The sequence below is a fragment of the Psammomys obesus genome, unplaced genomic scaffold, assembly GCF_907164565.1.
Source record: "Psammomys obesus unplaced genomic scaffold, mPsaObe1.curated_primary_1811, whole genome shotgun sequence".
Taxonomy (NCBI): Eukaryota; Metazoa; Chordata; class Mammalia; order Rodentia; family Muridae; genus Psammomys; species Psammomys obesus.
In genome coordinates, this window is record NW_026590699.1 from 7,256,784 (window position 1) to 7,273,280 (window position 16,497).

The following is a 16,497-nucleotide window of genomic DNA, read 5'->3' on the forward strand; positions in this document are numbered from 1 at the left end:
TTTTTTTTTTTTTTTTTTTTTTTTTTTTTTTTCCTTGAGACAAGCTTTCTCTATGTAGTCCTGCCTGTCCTGGAATTAACATTGTAGACCAGGCTGGCCTTGAACTCACAGAGATCTGCCTCTTGAGCACTGAGATTAAAGGCCACCACCGCCCAGCTTGAAAAAGGCAATTTTAAAATCCAGTCTTTCTGTCAGTCCATCTGTCTGTCGGTCTGTGACTCCTCCATGGAAGAAACAGACTTTTAGCTGCTTTGCTTCCTTGATTTCTTAGGACATGGAAGTGGATAGCCCAAAGGTCAGTATTTGCTTGAGAATCTAACCAAAGTCGTTTCAAATATCACTGCAGTCCAGTTGTCTTTATTCTAGAACTTTCCAACCAGACTGCCTTATTCTTACGGGTTTGTTCTGCTTGTTTCTCAGTGTCTGGGTTGGAACCCAGGGTCTCTTGCATGTTAGGCAAGTGCTCCATCATTGAGCTACAACTCTAGTCTGCTTTTTGCTTCTTCTATTGAGACAGAATCTATCACACCATCCAGGCTGGTGTTGAATTCACTCCATAGCTCAGATAGGCCTTGCGCTTGTGGTCTTCCTGCCTTAGTCTGCCAAGTAACTACAACTACAGGCCTGCAACACCAACTGAGGCTCAACTCTGCTCTTAATTGCTTATACTTCCTAAGTAAAGAATTTTTGGATTCAAAAAGAAAAAAGAAAAAAAAAAAAAGCCCAGCATGAGTAATCTCACTTCCTTCCCCCTCTAGAGTGAAATGGCTCATTCATTTCTAGAACGTTAAATTCCAATCAGGTGAGGTGCACAGATAACAAAGTGCTGTTGCTGGAGACTCAGGACCATACAAGGGAAGAACACAGGAGCCCAGGAGGGGCAAAGTGCACTGGGGGCAGGGGTCCCTCTGGGCCCAGTAGAAGAGGTAACCAGGGCCCAATGGCACTAACCATCCCATATAGTGGGAGAGTGGGAGCTGTGCCAACTCAAGGCTGGCCTGGCAGAAGGCGACCATGGTGGATGAGCAGAGTCTCCAGGTGAACCGAAGAAAGCCAACAGAAGCCAGGGCTGGAGCCGGCCTGTCTCAGTAATGGCTAGAAATACTCTTAGGTCGCAGTGTTCAGATGTGGGTGAGCACACCCAACTAAGCTTGACAGCAATAAATGCTGCCACAGAACCCAGAGAGGGCCAGAGCTTGGTCTCAGCGTTCCTTGTATTGCAGGAAGAGGGAGGAGGCCAGACAGTAAGATGGTGGGAAATCCTGTCAAAGCCGAGGTCCTCTCTGGAGGATGGGGGTGGGGGTGGGGCGGGACACCCGCTCTTCCTGTGGGAACTGGCAGGGGAAGGTGGATCGCAGACAGGAAAGGAGTGTATCCTGGTCCTTTTGCAGTTATGACTCAGCTGTTTGTGAGAAAGAATAAAGTCACCAAATAAGAAAGACGGGAAGGAGACATTTCCCTCGGAGATGCTCATGGCTGGCCGAGACCAGAGGGCCAGCTGGTCCTCATAGGGCTATAGAGGAAGTGAAGGTGCTCGGCCTAGAAGAGCGTGCTGTTAGGTCATGGGGTAGAGAGACGTTTCTGTTCTTTATACAAGGTTTCAGTTGCTTCTCCATGCCACACTCTGACAATCCAGGACCCTCAAGCTTTCTCTCCCGATCATATTAGCCCTGAATACAATGTTCTTTGTTATAGGCCTTTGTTCTGGAAGGAATGTAGCTATGCCTTGACTTGGCTTTAATGAGCATGAAGTCTTCTCAGACTCATGAAGAAAATGGGACTTGCTGTCTCATGGCATCAGTGGTGTGCAAGACCAGCTCCTACTCTGCAGGGCAGCACAGGGTGGCAGCACCTGGGCTCACGTTTGTGGTCACCACAGCAACACCCTAACAAGAGCCATGAAGATACAGGAGGGTTCCATGCTCTAGACACTGAGAAAATGGTCAAAACCTTCACCCCACCAAGGACTGCCTGGTTAGATAGTGGACTCTCTCTGCAGGTAACAGAGAGAGGGGGACAGTAAGCGAAATGGATTTCATCTGAAAGGCAGAGCTGAGTGAAAGAAGCAAAAGGGAGAAAAGATGGTCACAATGAACATAGTGGGCTGTACACTTTCCTGGTTGGAGACCTAGCAGCCCTACCCTCCAGATAAGCCCACAGCCTCCACGATGCTCAGGGCAGTTTTGAGGATCTTCTGGTCGATGGGTCAGTAGAGGAGAAAAATCGGATTTTGTAAGGGCTGAGGGAAAGCTTAGAGTGACAGCTGTCGGGAGCAGACAGGCAAGACACCAGGAAACTCAAGGGTATAGGCCTAAGACAGGTGCACATTGGAAAGTGTAGAGACTTTTAAAATGTATTTCTAGCTGGGCGCGGTGGCACACGCCTGTCATCCCAGCATTTGAGGAGGCAGAGGCAGGCAGATCTCTGTGAGTCCGAGGCCAGCCTGTTCTACAGAGTGAATTCAGGACAGCCAATGCTACACAGAGAAACCCTGTCTCGAAAAACTGAAAGGAAAAAAAAAAGTCTTTCTATATCTTGCATGCTTTGAGGGTTCTGATGCTAGAGTGGTTTGCAGCTCCCTTGCTGAGTCGTGTCTAGAACTGGGCCTTCAAGAGCAGCCTGTTTGGAAACAAGATCCTTCAACTAAGAAGAGAGAGCCAAAAACAGCAAGAAATACGAAAGAGCCAGACAATGCTTCCAAGATCATAACTCAGCTACTGAATTAGAAGATTCTGAAGTAAGTAAAATCCAAAAAGAGAAAAGCTTTCAAAGTGTTGTGTCAAAAATGGTCAATGGCCGAAGAGCAGACACATGCAAAGAAATTCAACCCAGAACCTAGAGGGGAAAGCCATCCAAATGGAATAAGAAAAGTAGTCACAAGGAAGAAACCATCATCAAGGAAAGACCCCCAAATAGTACCAGAGATCTCTTTACATTGCATAACCACTTTGGGCAAAACAGGATACAAAATCCACATCCACAAAAAGTATTAGTTTTGCTGTCTGCCAATAAGAAACTCACCAAGGAAGGAATCGGGCCTGGGAGGAAGGGGTTTCTCCCTTTCAACCCCTTCAATAACTACATAAGACACCTATGAATAAGGTAAACAAGGAGTCTGACACAGCGAAAGCTTTAGGGCGTGAATGAATGAAGGCTAGAAGAGCTCACATGCTTGCAGATAGGCATTTACTGGGAGCCTAAGCCCAAGTGAGGGGCAGAGGCTTAGAATGGACAGGTCTGGGTCCCCTCCCACCTTGGGTCCTATTGACACTCCATTCTTCTGCCCTCTCTTCCTCAGTCTGTCCCTCAGGAAGTGTCAGTAGCTGGATCTGGGCTTAGAACCTGCGGCTGAAGCACCAGCCACGCTGAGTTTCCCCCAGCTCAGGAGTCTCAGCTGCTAAGTCTTCAGGGCTTACATTCTCTGTGGGGGCCCTCCTCTCTCTCTTTCTCCCCCAGGGCCACCGTGGGTGAGACCTGGAGAGGATGGGGCCATGGGGTGACTGCACCCTGAGCCCTGCCAGAACCCTAGGACACAGAACGACGCCATGATTGTGACCACGTGAGTCCAGAAGCCCCTTTCCCCTGCTCTCACAGGGCCCTGTCACCCCAGTCACCAAGATCAATATGCAGAGGAGTACAGTGCTCAGTGGGTCCTGCCAGTCGCTGGATTACAGCTCCATGGAATTCAAAACACAAACTCTCTAATTCCCATGTGAGAGATCACCAAAATGGGCAGAAACAGCACAACAGGAATTTTATGGGTGGGGTCTGAACAATCCCTAGGAAAAAATGCAAATCTCCACGGGCGGATCCCCCCCTCCCCTGCTTTAGCCACTGGAGGTAACATTTAATTTGGGGGGGGGGAGGGAGGGGTGGGGAATGCAGTGAGAAAAACCACATTTTGATGTAGTCTTTCACTGATTCTCTTTGAATACAGTCTTCACCCAAATGATGTGTTTCAGCACTGGCAACCGAATTCGCCTTCACTCATTCCCAATCAACCATGGCTTCCTCTAGGCCTCACTGCTTTCAGGCTTCAGAGTGCCGACTCCAGAGGGGTGCCCACACCTGAGGGTGGGGGTGTGGGCACTGGAGTTGAAGAGGGCGTGTCTGGGCAGACAAGCCTAGGGTGGGTGCAGGCCACATTCAGTGTCTACGCTTCCCCCTTTTTCATCATAAATGGTAACATGAGGCCATTTTCACACGGGTATGTGATACTCTGTTGGCACATGCCTTTCACTTCCCTCTGGGGTTAGGTTTTGAGACAGGGTGTTGCTTATACGGCCCATGCTGACCTCAAGCACACAATCCCCGCTTTCCAGCCTCCTGAGCACTAGGCTGAGCTGCCTTTCCCAGCCCAGTGAGGATTGTGAGCGATACTCTAAAATTCTGTATCTCCAAGGATGGTTTGAAATCCTACCAGTTAGAGAGAGGGGCCTTCAACTAGACTCATCAACGGGCCCCTTCTCTCTGTGAACACGGGCATTTGCATCTTTGCTCTGAGCGAGCGCTGGTGGGAGTGGACAAGGGTGCCTTCAGACCTGAGTGAGAAGCACACAGGTGTGCACAAGGGCAGACCTGGCATGCCAGGACAGAGGCTGCCCTGTCCCTTCCACTGGCCTCTGGTTATCAGGAGGAGAGTGCTGACAGGTGGGTGGTTGGCCAGTGTGCCAGGCCACACCACTGACCGAGCACCACTCATGTTCTTGATGCTTTCCCCCAAGGGTTACCTGAAACAGAGGCCGTGGTCACTGGAAGATCTCACATCGATGCCTGTGCCATGCAGAGCTGTGTGTGTGTGTGTGTGTGTGTATGTGTGTGTGTGTGTGTGATGGGGTCGTTGGGGACACAGGATGTCCTGATTTACCGCTTCCTCAGCACTTAATCCTTATCTCATGTGGGATAGGGCATGGAGCTCTCCCGTCCTCCACAGCAGTGAGGACACCGCCTGTGGGAGGCTGAGCTATAGTCCTGCTGCCCCATGGGGAGGCCTCTGCCTTCTTAGAGGCAACAAACTCTTCAACTCAGCCATTCCACCTCAAGCTGAAGAAACAACAGCGGCGCCATCTTCCCCCCCCCCCCCCCCCCCCCCCCCAGCCGAAGAAAAAACCGGGGCGCCTCTTCCCCCCCCCCCCCCCAGCTCTGAGGAAGTAAATAACTGTTTCTTCAAATTCAACTCCTCTCCTCTCCTCTCTCATGGATACAGAATCCCTTTGTGACCCAGATGTGTGCTCCACTCCCCAAGCTGAGGAGACCCCGTTCATCACCTGGGCTCCTCTCCTTCCATCCTGACCTTGTTCACCTGGGGAGAGCGTTCCCAAACTGCCCTGACTCCAGGTTCTGGCCAAAATCGCTTCTGTGTCTCTCATCCACTGGGTCTCCTTTGTCCTGCCGCTCGGTCCATAAATTCACTAAAACTCCGGGAACACACTTAGGTCTGGGAGCAATGAGGCTCCACACTCTCAGCAGATGCTGAGAAAACCAGCTTCCAGAAAACCCCAGCCAGGCTACAGGTAGGAAGCTGCCAATCAGCCTTGGGGGATGTCAGGGAAGCGATGTTACCATCCACATGGTGGCTCAATTCATTGGTCATGGGTAATCCCTGTTTCCGGGCCCCTCTCTCAGAGGTGGGTTTTCTGGGCCCCTCTCTCAGAGGTGGGGTCTTCTGGGCCCCTCTCTCAGAGGTGGGGTTTTCTGGGCCCCTCTCTCAGAGGTGGGGTTTTAAGCCCCAGCCTCTAAAGCTGCGTAGGTCCATCAGGAGACCCCATCCTCCCGATCCCCGTAGAGGCAGCTATCAGCCAGTCAGTCAGCCATTACAAAGGGCATTGACTTCAGGGGAGTGGCAGGATAAGAACAGCAAATGCTACGTGCGCACTACCCCACCTCCCTGTGGGGGTGGAGAGTGCCCCTGCTGCTCCTCTGCATGGCCTTCTGGGGGAGGAAACCCCCACCCAAGCCAGGGGACAAACCTCTTTGAGCATAGGGCCACCCCTGCCATAGTCCCCAAGTCAGTAGAGTGACTTTGGCAGTGTTTCCTGCCTTGGCACTTCTGCGGTCACTGACACGTGATTCACCCGTATTTGACATTTCACTAGCTTCTAAAAACTCCTGAGAGCTGGGCAGGGTGGTGCACGCCTCCTTTAATCCCAGCACTCCAAAGGCAGAGGCAGTCTGATCTTTGTGAGCTAAAGGCTAGCCAGGGCTATACAGCAAAACCATATTTCAAACGTCGTCACCACCACCACCTCCACCTCCATCACCACCATCTATCACCACCACCTCCACCACCATAACCACCACCACCATCACCTCCACTACCTCCACCACCTGCACTAACACCAAAATACCCAAGAGCTTCAATTATCTATATTCTCAAGTAGTTGTCACTGGCAGAAAGATTGCAAGGACAGTACAAGTCCCTGTACAACCTCTACCCAGACAAGAGGATGAACTAACACTTTACAGATATTTGCACACTTCTCCAATGGAAGAAATGAACATTAGCACATTCATTTATAGCCTCCAATAGATTTCTGCTATGGTTTTCACTAACATGGCTTTTCTGTGCCAGGATCCACTCCGGGTGGTTCATCGCATTTGAGGCTGTGATGTACAGTAAAGCTCACTGCTGCAAAATCAGCCTCGGCCAGAGCAGAACAGGCCTTAGCAGAGATGGTCAGAGAGCAGGGACTTCCAAGGAACCAAAGACAGGAGGCTCCCCAACACCACCCTCCGTGACTAGGTTAGAGTTTACTAGGGAAGCGCTACTTAGCTTTCTTTGAAATTCACCCTCCAACTATACCCACAGGACTCAGATACCCACAGCTGCCCCCCTAGATTCCATATCACCTCATTCTCTGATAGACCACGTAAACAAAAACCTCATTGTCGTGGAGACAATGTCAGTGGGGTCAAAGGCTGTGGCTGGAGATAGCAACATTAACTGGAGGGACTGGCTTTGAGGAGTTCCGTTTATTCACTGGATTCCAGAAGCTTCGCCACAGCACGGCTGGGAAGGCCTCGCACCCAGATTGCTGTTATGTTACATGCTAGAGAACCCTGGCGTCCACCCAGACAAGTTTCCTCACTCGCAGTGGGCTCTGGAACCCTAGGCCCATGCCCAGGGCCTAAGTGTACCACAGGGCCTGGCAGAGGTGACAGGCTGGGGTCTGTCTCTGACTAGCCTGGGTTGTGCGCGTTGAGCAGCTTGCCGCTCATCCACTGTCCCTCCTGCTCCACTCCCTCTGAGCTCTCGCAGCCAGTTAGCAGCCAAGAGTGCTTGGTTCTCAAGGGGAAGCGCCTCAGGCTGGTGCCTAACTCCCCTCTGCAGGGAGCATGCCACAGCCTTGGCAGTAAGAAGCCAGAGGTGAATTTCAAGGTATTTTCTGGAATTCTCAGATCCTAGACACTTCTTGACGACCCCCAATTGCAGCCTTCTCGCAGCAGCTTTCTAGTCACTTTGTTGAAAAGGGTGTGTGTGTGTGTGTGTGTGTAGGCTCTGCCCTGACTTCCCCTCACTGAACTCTTATTTGCTTCTCCCCATGCCTACAGCTACAGCCCTTTGAGTTTTATTTATGGCCAAGTCTTAGCTTTTTCTTCTGCTCTGGAAAATTGTCCTCGAGTTTCCCATTCTCTCCTTGTGGGTCTGACCATTGCTCAGAGAGGACTGGAGCCCTTTCCTGTCCATGCTCTTCAGCTCCCATTTCCAATCCATCTAGAAATGTGTGGGCTGTTGAGTCTGTGCTGTGAGTAAGCCATCTGAGCTCCTCAGGGAAGGTGATCACCAAAGCTCCAGAGGGCTGGAAGTGTTGGCGGCTCTATTCCATAAAGGCAGAGTTCACACTCACTTCCGCTTCTTAGGGGCCCACGGTTCACACAAAGGGATCAAAGGGAAGTGGGAACACACAGTCCTCCTTTGCCTCCAGGCGGGCCTGCTCCCTTCACAACCCTGTGAGGTGGACCCTACCCCCCCCCCCCCCCAGTCCTAACTCGAGCACACATAGATGTGACCACAGGAGGCTTCAGCTGCTCATCCAGTTGGGGTTGCTACCCAGGCAGCCTGCTGTGGAGGATTCTGGGACTGGCACCCCTTTATAACTCAAGCCTTGCTCTTAGGATGGGCAGTAGTTTTTCTGGCCTTGCATTCACATTTGGAAGCCTTCAAAAGTGACTATGTGGATGGCAGTAAGTGTCCGGAGATGCAGAGGCAGAGCGTCTGGGTCTATGGTACCCTGAGCTGAGGTGATGATGCTCTCTCCTGTCTCCTTCTTTTCTTTTCCTCTGTGCTCCTGGTCTGCAGGAGACACCTCTCCACTGCCTTCACTTCCCAGAAACCAGTGTCTCAGCTTTACTGTTTGTCAAGACCAGGGAAAGCCCCCACATGCCAAGACCTCCAGAGCGTCCTCACTATGGCTTGGGAACCCAGGAGGCTGGTGTGGTGGTGAGGTGCCTGGCTCCCACATCCTTAGCTATTTACAAGAGAAATTCCAGGCAGGCTATTTCTATTTCCCCCCTCTTTTTTCCTAGCATGTAAAATGGGCATAAGAGTTACCTGCCTTGGGAGCATTTTCCTGGAGGCTTTGATGTACTCACACATACAAATTGGTATACAAGAAGCTTTCATTAAATGATTACCCATTCCTTACGCTTACAAGTCTCAGCTGTTTCTGCACTGTACCATGTAGCCAGTGGTCCTAGTGACTGAAGGACCCACCCCATGAAGATTCCGGATACCAGAAACAATGAGACAGAATCACAGAATTAGGCAGACAAAGAGGGGAGGGACCAAGCTTGCCACAAGTAAGAATTTCATACACAACGTTTAGGATCAAGAAATTATGTCACAGGTACTAGCTGTGAAAAAGCCAATGGCCTAACAGGAGGCTTAGAAGTTGATCAATGTACTGTTGACCATAACCAATTCCATGCTGTTTCAGGCACACAGATTCACACAGCTGTGGGAAAGCCATCACAGTATTCACCCACTGTATTTGCACATTCAGAATCTAAAGCCCAGAGAATGCAATAAGCACACATGAGACCTCAGAGGCTGTATCTCAGCTCACATGCACAGACCAAGGTTCCCAAAGTTTTTCTGTCTTGGAAATGCAGGGTTTCAGGCAGCGCCCCAGAGAGTCCTACAGGGATGTTTGCAATGAGGGTCAGGGGTCTGAAATTTTGAAAAGCTTTTCTAGGCTATTTGGTTTTGCTGGGAAATACATGCTCTTGGTCACATCCAAGTATAAAGGGGACAAGACTTTAAGGTGGGTTTGTAGTATGTAAAAGGATGTATGGAGGCATGAAGCTGTATTGGACAAGCAGGAAACATGGCCTCTGGGACAAGATGTAGATACTCTGAGAAGTGTGTAAACTGAGGTTTGGTATCATGAGGTGAGGGCAGAGCTATGTAAACTGCCTTTCCACGGCAAGCCCTTTCCAGGTTTAAAAATGACACCCAGTAAGGTCTTCAGTCTCAGGGAATGAAGACAGCTGGGCAGTGGCTCTGGGGCCAGGCTGTGGGAGTCAGTACACATCCTGGAACTTTCTAGGAACTTTCGTTTAAGTGTGTGCTGTGGTCTATGGATCCTGGCCAAGTGGGAGCCATGCATGAGGGCCCACAGGTAATGGCTGCTCTAACATTTAGGTTCTGTTCTTCTTAAGGCAAGGCTAAGGACTGGGGCAGGAAGAGACAGACTCAAGCTGTAAGACTGGCCAGGATTCACTGTCCAGAGTCTGGTCGGAGCTCCCCTTTCTCCTCATGCTGGGTCCTGGATCCCAGCGAGCAGAAGGCAACTCTTTGCTGGGACCAGTTCCCACTTCCTGCAAGCCTGAGAATTACGGATGGTTTCAGCTAGGTGAGGGAAGGCCAACAACACTGAAGCCCACCGTCTTGCCCTGGGGTGTGTCGGTTCCAGAGAGCCGACACACTGGCGTCCCCAAGCTCTGTCTAGGCACTGAGCCCTACCCAGAAAGGTAGGCAGGCAGACCTGGCCAGTGCCCTCAGTTTTCATGCCTCTTTTAAACAGTCTCCACGAGGACACCCTCCACCGGGGTGACACTGGTGTTCAGCTCCACACAGATGGGCTACAGTCAGCATGTGTGGAAACCCCAGGACATTCCTCGAGTCCAAAGGCAGTTCTGTCCGGCCTGCTTTGGCCATGGAGAGAGCAAGGGGCGTAGTGAACAGGTCACAGAGGGACCCGGGCCACAGACCCGGGCCACAGGCCTCCCTTTGGCCTGTGGCTCTTCAGGGCCTACTCAAGATTTGGGAGAGACCTCGGGTTTCCAGCCCATTGTTTCCTAAACAGCATTAAAGCAGGAGGCTGTCTGCTCCTTGCTCCGCCCCTCCCGGGGTCTCATATTTAAGCAAGAAGCTCTCTGCCCACCGCAGTGCCCTGGACACCGTCGCTGAGTTTCTGGAAACTCTTTGCTCCCAACCCCCTTCAACCGTGCGCCTCATGGCCTAGTGACAGACATTCCTCCCTCGCTGCTACGGCCAAAGCTTGGCAGCAAACGGTGCCTCGGGCTACGTTTTAATTATTAGCTCCCTAGAGAGGGCCAACGCCTGCATGGCTCTAGACGCGCGGCCGGCCGGCACAGTAACGCACACCTTCACACACTCAAGCACGCTCGGGTGGGCTCAGCGTGCCTGTCTTCCACGAGGCTCCGCGAGCCTCCCAACCCTTGCGGGCGCGGAAAGCGTGGGGTTCGAGCGGAACTTACCGCCAAGGCGCTCTGAGCCAGGAGCCCCAATGTCACAATCGCCAGCAGCGGCCACCTGCACGGGAGAGGGAGGGAGAGTGAGAGAATGACACGAACGTGCGGGTCCCAACTTGCCAACTCCTCAAAGTTGCCTGCAAAGGTCCCCTGCAGCCAGGAGGCCGGGCAGGGGTGACTTACCCTCGCAGGGCAGGGCTAGACGCTGCGAACCGCACTCGCTCCATGATCGAGTCTTCCAGGTCTAGGCTCTGCTCGGTCCCCTCCTAATCTGGAGGGGAGAGACAAAGCGGGTTAGCAAGGGTCGCTGGCAGGGAGGGCACCGTCACGCAGCACCCTGACTCCCAGTGCCGTCGCTCGTTTCTCTGAGGGGTGATCAGGAGGCAGAGAAAGGGGCACTCTTCTCCCTGGGCCCTGCCTGGAGTCGCTTAGCCCACGCAGCGCAATCCCCAGCCCTCCACCTCCTCCCCACTCCCATCCAGCCCGGCGCGCGGCTCTGCCCGGCTCCAGCGCTCCAAGCCCAGGACTTGAGGCCTGGGTGTCGGCGTCTCCCGGGGGCGGCTCTCACCTCGGGCTCCCGCGTCAGGGGCGGCTGCCCGCGCGCATGGGCCCCGCAGAAGCGTCGGTCCGCGGCACCCCAGCGCCAGGCCCGCTCGGCTTCGCTCCGCGGGCGCCGGACTCCCGGCCCCGGCGCCCCTCGCCCGTGCCTCTCGGGGATCGGCGGGCCGAGGGGGGCTCAGAGGACCCGGGCGCGGGAGGAGCTGGGTGCGGAGCGCGGAGCCGCGGCGGTCGGACGCTCAGCGACACCAAGTCCCGAGCGGCGCGCAGCCTCCGCCTCTTACCCGCGCCGCAGGGTCCTCCCCTTGGAGACGCCGCCCGCGCGCTGCCGAGGGGAGGGGGCAGCGCCAACAAATTGGGGAGCTCCTCGGGCCGCGCGCTCAGGTCTCTGCTCAGAGCCGCCGCGCCCGGGACGGTGAGCAGGGCTCACACTCGGGCCCTCCGAGACTGAGTTGCCCGCCGCGGCCCCCGGGAGCCGGGCTCAGCTCCCCGCCGCCTCCGCCGCTCCCCCGCCGCGCCGGGCGCAGCTACAATGGGGCCCCGGCTCAGCGCCTGCCTTCTGCTGCTGCTCGGCGCCCTTCTGCTCCACGAGGAGCGCAGCAGGGCCGCCGCGAAGGTGAGTCCCCCGCGGGCTCCGCTCCCCAGCCTCCCACCCCGCACCCCGCCGCCCCGCGAGGCCTCTTTGTCCAGCGCCCGGCACGCTCAGCCAGCCCGGCCCCTGAGTGTGTCGCGGGTGGCACGGCCAGGTGCACTCCTCCGGCGGCTCTCCGCTCGCGGTCCCTGTGGGCTGCGGTCGCGCATCCATTACGGAACCTCCTTTGTTACGGGCTGGGTGCGGGAGACTTAGGAAGGGACTTGAAACTTAGCGCGCACCGCGGCGGGGTGCCAGGGAGCCAGCGAGATTTGAACCCTCATCGCCCGGGCGCTTAATCGTCGGGGCGCGCGAGTGGGTCGGGGCTGGAAGGGTGGACACGCACACCCCACGCCACTCAGAACCTCACACACATGTGCGGGGGGAATCGCTTTGGGCGTGTTTTTGGTTGTTTGGGAGACCGTAATGGTTGAGGCCGAACAGCTTTGGGCCGTTTGCCTGGAAACATCTGTATTTTTGCTTTCCCACGACTTTTGTGTAGCCTACGGCACGCTTGAGAACAGATGCGGGCGCTTCTACGCATCCTAAAAGTCACTGCTTCAACTCTTGCCTTTTATGAGTTTGTGTCTGAAAATTATAACCACATTTAGACTTGAGTGTGAAAGCAAAGCAAAACTCCATCGCATTGTTCTCTGAGCAAATTGTTTTTTTAGTTTTGTTTCCTCTGGTGCTTGGCCGGGAGGGCGCTGGGAGATATTTGCAAGAGCCAGACTTCCAGCTCTGGAGGAGCCGGGCCAGACTTTCTGCCTTCGCCTCTAGAGAATACACTTCAGCTGCCGCTGTGACAGCCATGCAGGCCCAAAGGCCACAAGGTGTGGCCTCTCAACAGTTTGCCTTCCCCCTTCGATGCCTAACAAACGTTGTCTGCTGCTTACTGGCACTTCCTATATATATACATATATGTATATTTTAAAACTGTTTCTTAATTCTGCATTTTTTTCCTTTTAAGAATTTCACCTTTTTTTTCTGCAGGAGCGATACTGATCAACTATACTATAAATTATTAACTGTTACATACTAGAATAAACTGGTGATATGTGCTGGGGTTTCTTAAATGAGTTTGGCCTCCCTGGTGACAGCTTTTTCATTGGTCACTGAAGAAGGATGATTACATTAGCAGCCAACTTCAGAGAGTTCCCTCCCTGTCCAGGGTCTCTTCCCTCACCTTAGGGAGTGGTTTATAACTACCCTTTCTCTCAAAAGAGCAGGCTTGCTGGGCTGGGTCAACTGTTGCAGGCCTGTAGTTCTTGCTACTTGGAGACTGAGGCAGTAGTATCTCAAGTTCAAGGCCAGCCTTGGCAACAGAGTGAGTTCGAGGCTAGCCCAGGAAACTTGCTGAGTCCCTCCCTAAAAATAAAATAAAATAAAAGGTAAAAAGTGGTCTCTGGATGTAGCCCCGCTGTGCAGCCCAGGGTGGGAAATATTAACCAAAAGATCGAGTACTTCTAAGGGGGCCAGACTAGGTCATTCTGATGGAAAAGCACGAGCCACCGTTTGTATTTAGGTTTTTCTGAATGACTGACTGTGTTAGCAAAGCTAATTGCAGGACCTAACTTTCAGACACTGGGAACTTTGAAAAGAACTAGTCAGCCACACAAATTCCAGATCTCACTTGAAAACTCAAACAAACTAATGTTGAGGTTTGAGGTTGATGTATTTCCTATTAGTTGTACAGTTCCTGGCCATTGGCTCTGCTGTATTCCTCAAGCTGCCTTAAGCATCTTAAGCAGCCTGGCCACCTAAGACATTACTGTGGTGTGATATTTACCCTGAATTAGAAAACCTGTCAATGTGCATATGACTTTTGAGGAAAGAAAAAGATCCATTTTGAAACAACACTCTAATAGAACTAAGTGTTCTCTTCATGCTGTCAATGACATGTTTGCCCTGTGCCTTCTAAACCAGCTGTTAGAGATGCCGCAGCAACAAAGTAGCTTCCTTTGTAGCTACCCAAGTCACACATCCCCTAGGCACAGCCTTTAGGTGGTAAGATGCTACGGCTCTGCCTGGTAATGGACCCAGGGTCACTTACAATGCTAGGCAAGCACTCTATCTGGGTGCCTATGAAATTGCCTCTCTGGGTCTGAAATGCGAACTTTCCCCTAAGTGCTGCCATGCCTGCCCAGAAGTCTTGCTGTCTCCTGACCATTAGTCACATCTCCAGGGACCAAACGACCAAAGAGCTCAAGGAAGGGAGAATTTGTTCCCATGCCAGTATGGGCGGCTTTCCTGAAGTTTGTATTTAGATGGCAGGGCTGGTTTCCTCTGTAAGCCCCAACAGGGCACATTGGAGTGGGGTGGGGTGCTGGTGGGGGCAGTCCTCAGCCCTCTTGTCGTCCTTGGTCACAAGGAGCAGGACTGGGAAAGGGCAAGGGCCCCTGAAGCCAGACAGAGGTCTGTGCGTTAACTATGTGTGTGCTAGACTGGGCTTCACCTGAGGAGTTGATTGACACTTTGAATTACTGGGTGTTCACGACACGAGTGTGGTCACGGATAAGGGTTTGTGTTTGCTTTTATGAAGCAGATAATTAGAGCTCCTTTGAACCCTGTGCCTCAGTGTCCCTTGAAGTCACTCTTATCGCTTCCTTATATGCACTCTTTTGTTCTTCCTTTATTTAAATGCATTTGGAGCACACACTTCCTGTCCTGTCCCAGGCAGGCGCTGGCCACATAGCCTGTCCCAGGGAGTAGCATGCAGTCCTGGCCTGAGGGCACAGACTGATGAGAAAAACTGAGTAGAGGAGCATGCAGAGACGTGGGAGAACTTAGTCCAGCTTTTGAGGGGACAGGGAAACTTCTGGGGGACGTTATCCCCCAAACCTGTGGGAGGCATGGGGCTAGACCAGCAGCCCCTGGCTGTTAGGACACTGCCCTGTAGGAGAATGCAGGATGACATTTCCTGGCATCTGTCAATCTTAGGGTCTTAGCATTCCACAATGACCTTGATATCTCTCCTTGGAGATGTCTGTGGGGATAGCTGTGGGAGTGGCTGACCTTTGGTCTTACAGAGCCTAAGGGGAGCGAAAGGGCAGGTCTACGCCATCAGAGATAAAGGGTGCCCAGCCCAGCTTGTGACGTGTCCTCTCTCTCCAGGTGGGAGATGTACTGCGAGTGGGGGAGGTTGAAAAGTTAGGCAAGGGTGACTACTCAAGGTGGAACTGCCTGTGGGAACTGACCCAGAAAACCTATGTGGATTTGAACAAGGGCAGGAGGGACCTCACGAACCCCCACATTATTCATTAACAGGAGTGGTGTTCTCCTGAGAATGGGGGCAGGCCTAACAAGCTGGGTTGTTTAGTGAAGAGCTGATAAAGATTTCACAGACAATGGAACCCAGAGTCAAGCAGGACCACAGAGCCCTGGTGGTAAGGGGAGGGGGGCTTTACAAGGCAACCCAGCACGAATCTCTGTGAGGGATGATTGTACAATGTTTGTCCGCCACAGAACAGCATCGAACAGTGATTGTTCCCAACACTGGAAACAGATTAACCTCATTAAAGTGTCTCTCAAGCAGGGTTGGCATTTGGAACTCGGGATAAAGCAAGCAGGAACAACAATGGAATGCCTAACATAGTATCTTGGCGCATTGTTCTTCCTGACCAGCAAACGTGTCAGCCACAGAACAATACCAAGGACGGTGTCTGCCATTGTCCGGCACACAATGAAGGGGTCAAAATCAGAACCGGGTCATTGGGAATTCCTTCTGAGCTCTTAACTCCGGGATTCCTGTGAGGTTAATGTTTGGCCTTCTGTTGCTCAGAGGCCTGAGTCCACCCTGTGCTCCATGCCATTGTTCTCCTGGTCTCATCCTGGGGTGTAGGGCTATCTTCCTGCTCTTCACTTCCTGTCCAGCCCCGCTGGGGTTGTTTATGGAGTAGGCCTCTGCTTTTTTAAAATTTTTATTTATTTATTTTTCTTCTCAGCTCTCTACCTGGGGATCTGCTCCCTGCATTCTCCATCACCCTTGCCTCTGACCTTCCTGAGCTTACAGCACATTGATTTCAAAGTTATGCGGAGGTGAACTTGCCAGCTTTTCCTCCTGCTGCCTGGCCTTGTGATGCTCCACCCCTTGTAGTGTGGGTGCATGGCATGGGTAGGCATCACCTCACTCCCTGACGTCACGAAGCTATCTTTCTGCCCTCGGGCCTGGTTTGTTTCTGATGCTTACACACCTGCAACAGGCCTGTCTTCCAGCCTCCCCAACTTCTCTGAACCTCCTGCTGCAGTATTCTCTAGAGGTGTGGTGTGGTATAGGACTCACACGTTCATCCTGAGTGAGGACTCATCCCAGTCTATAAGGTTAGGCTAGTCACAGGGGCCACAGAGGCCTGCGCCTTGCAGAAACGCTGTGTGCATGAGGTAAGTAAGCAAACACCAGGAAAGGCAGGCTGCTCTCTCTGCCACGTAGTTTGTTATGGCATCATCTTGGTGGTTCTGACATTCCTGCCAATTATAAGATGCCTAAGGACACATCTTTTTAAAGCACCTTGGCTCTGTTAGAGAGGGAGCCTGACACATAGGTGGAGGCAGGCGTTAATCACTGGTAATTAATTGGTCCTGATGTTTCCAGG

The 16,497-nt window shown here is 52.6% G+C and overlaps 2 protein-coding genes across 3 annotated transcripts in view; one reads left to right on the plus strand and one right to left on the minus strand.

Moving 5' to 3' along the window:
* Col4a2 (collagen type IV alpha 2 chain) overlaps positions 1 to 11,527 on the minus strand; it is a 130,191-nt gene extending 118,664 nt beyond the window's left edge. Inside the window, exons 1-3 of one of the 2 annotated variants that reach the window (XM_055608488.1) lie at positions 11,285 to 11,527; positions 10,900 to 10,982; positions 10,723 to 10,777 (exon numbers count right to left, since the gene is read on the minus strand). In XM_055608488.1, coding sequence (XP_055464463.1) covers positions 10,723 to 10,777; positions 10,900 to 10,943 — 99 coding nt within the window. In that variant the 5' untranslated portion in view covers positions 10,944 to 10,982; positions 11,285 to 11,527. Of the gene's footprint in view, positions 1 to 10,722; positions 10,778 to 10,899; positions 10,988 to 11,284 lie in introns of both variants that reach the window. The other variant, XM_055608487.1, reaches the window with a different exon arrangement.
* Positions 11,528 to 11,660: 133 nt separating this feature from the next.
* The window catches only part of Col4a1 (collagen type IV alpha 1 chain), a 108,535-nt gene continuing 103,698 nt past the window's right edge, over positions 11,661 to 16,497 (plus strand). Inside the window, exon 1 of the mRNA XM_055608489.1 lies at positions 11,661 to 11,890. Within this exon, the coding sequence (XP_055464464.1) occupies positions 11,807 to 11,890 (84 nt within the window). The 5' untranslated portion in view covers positions 11,661 to 11,806. The remainder of the gene's footprint in view (positions 11,891 to 16,497) is intronic.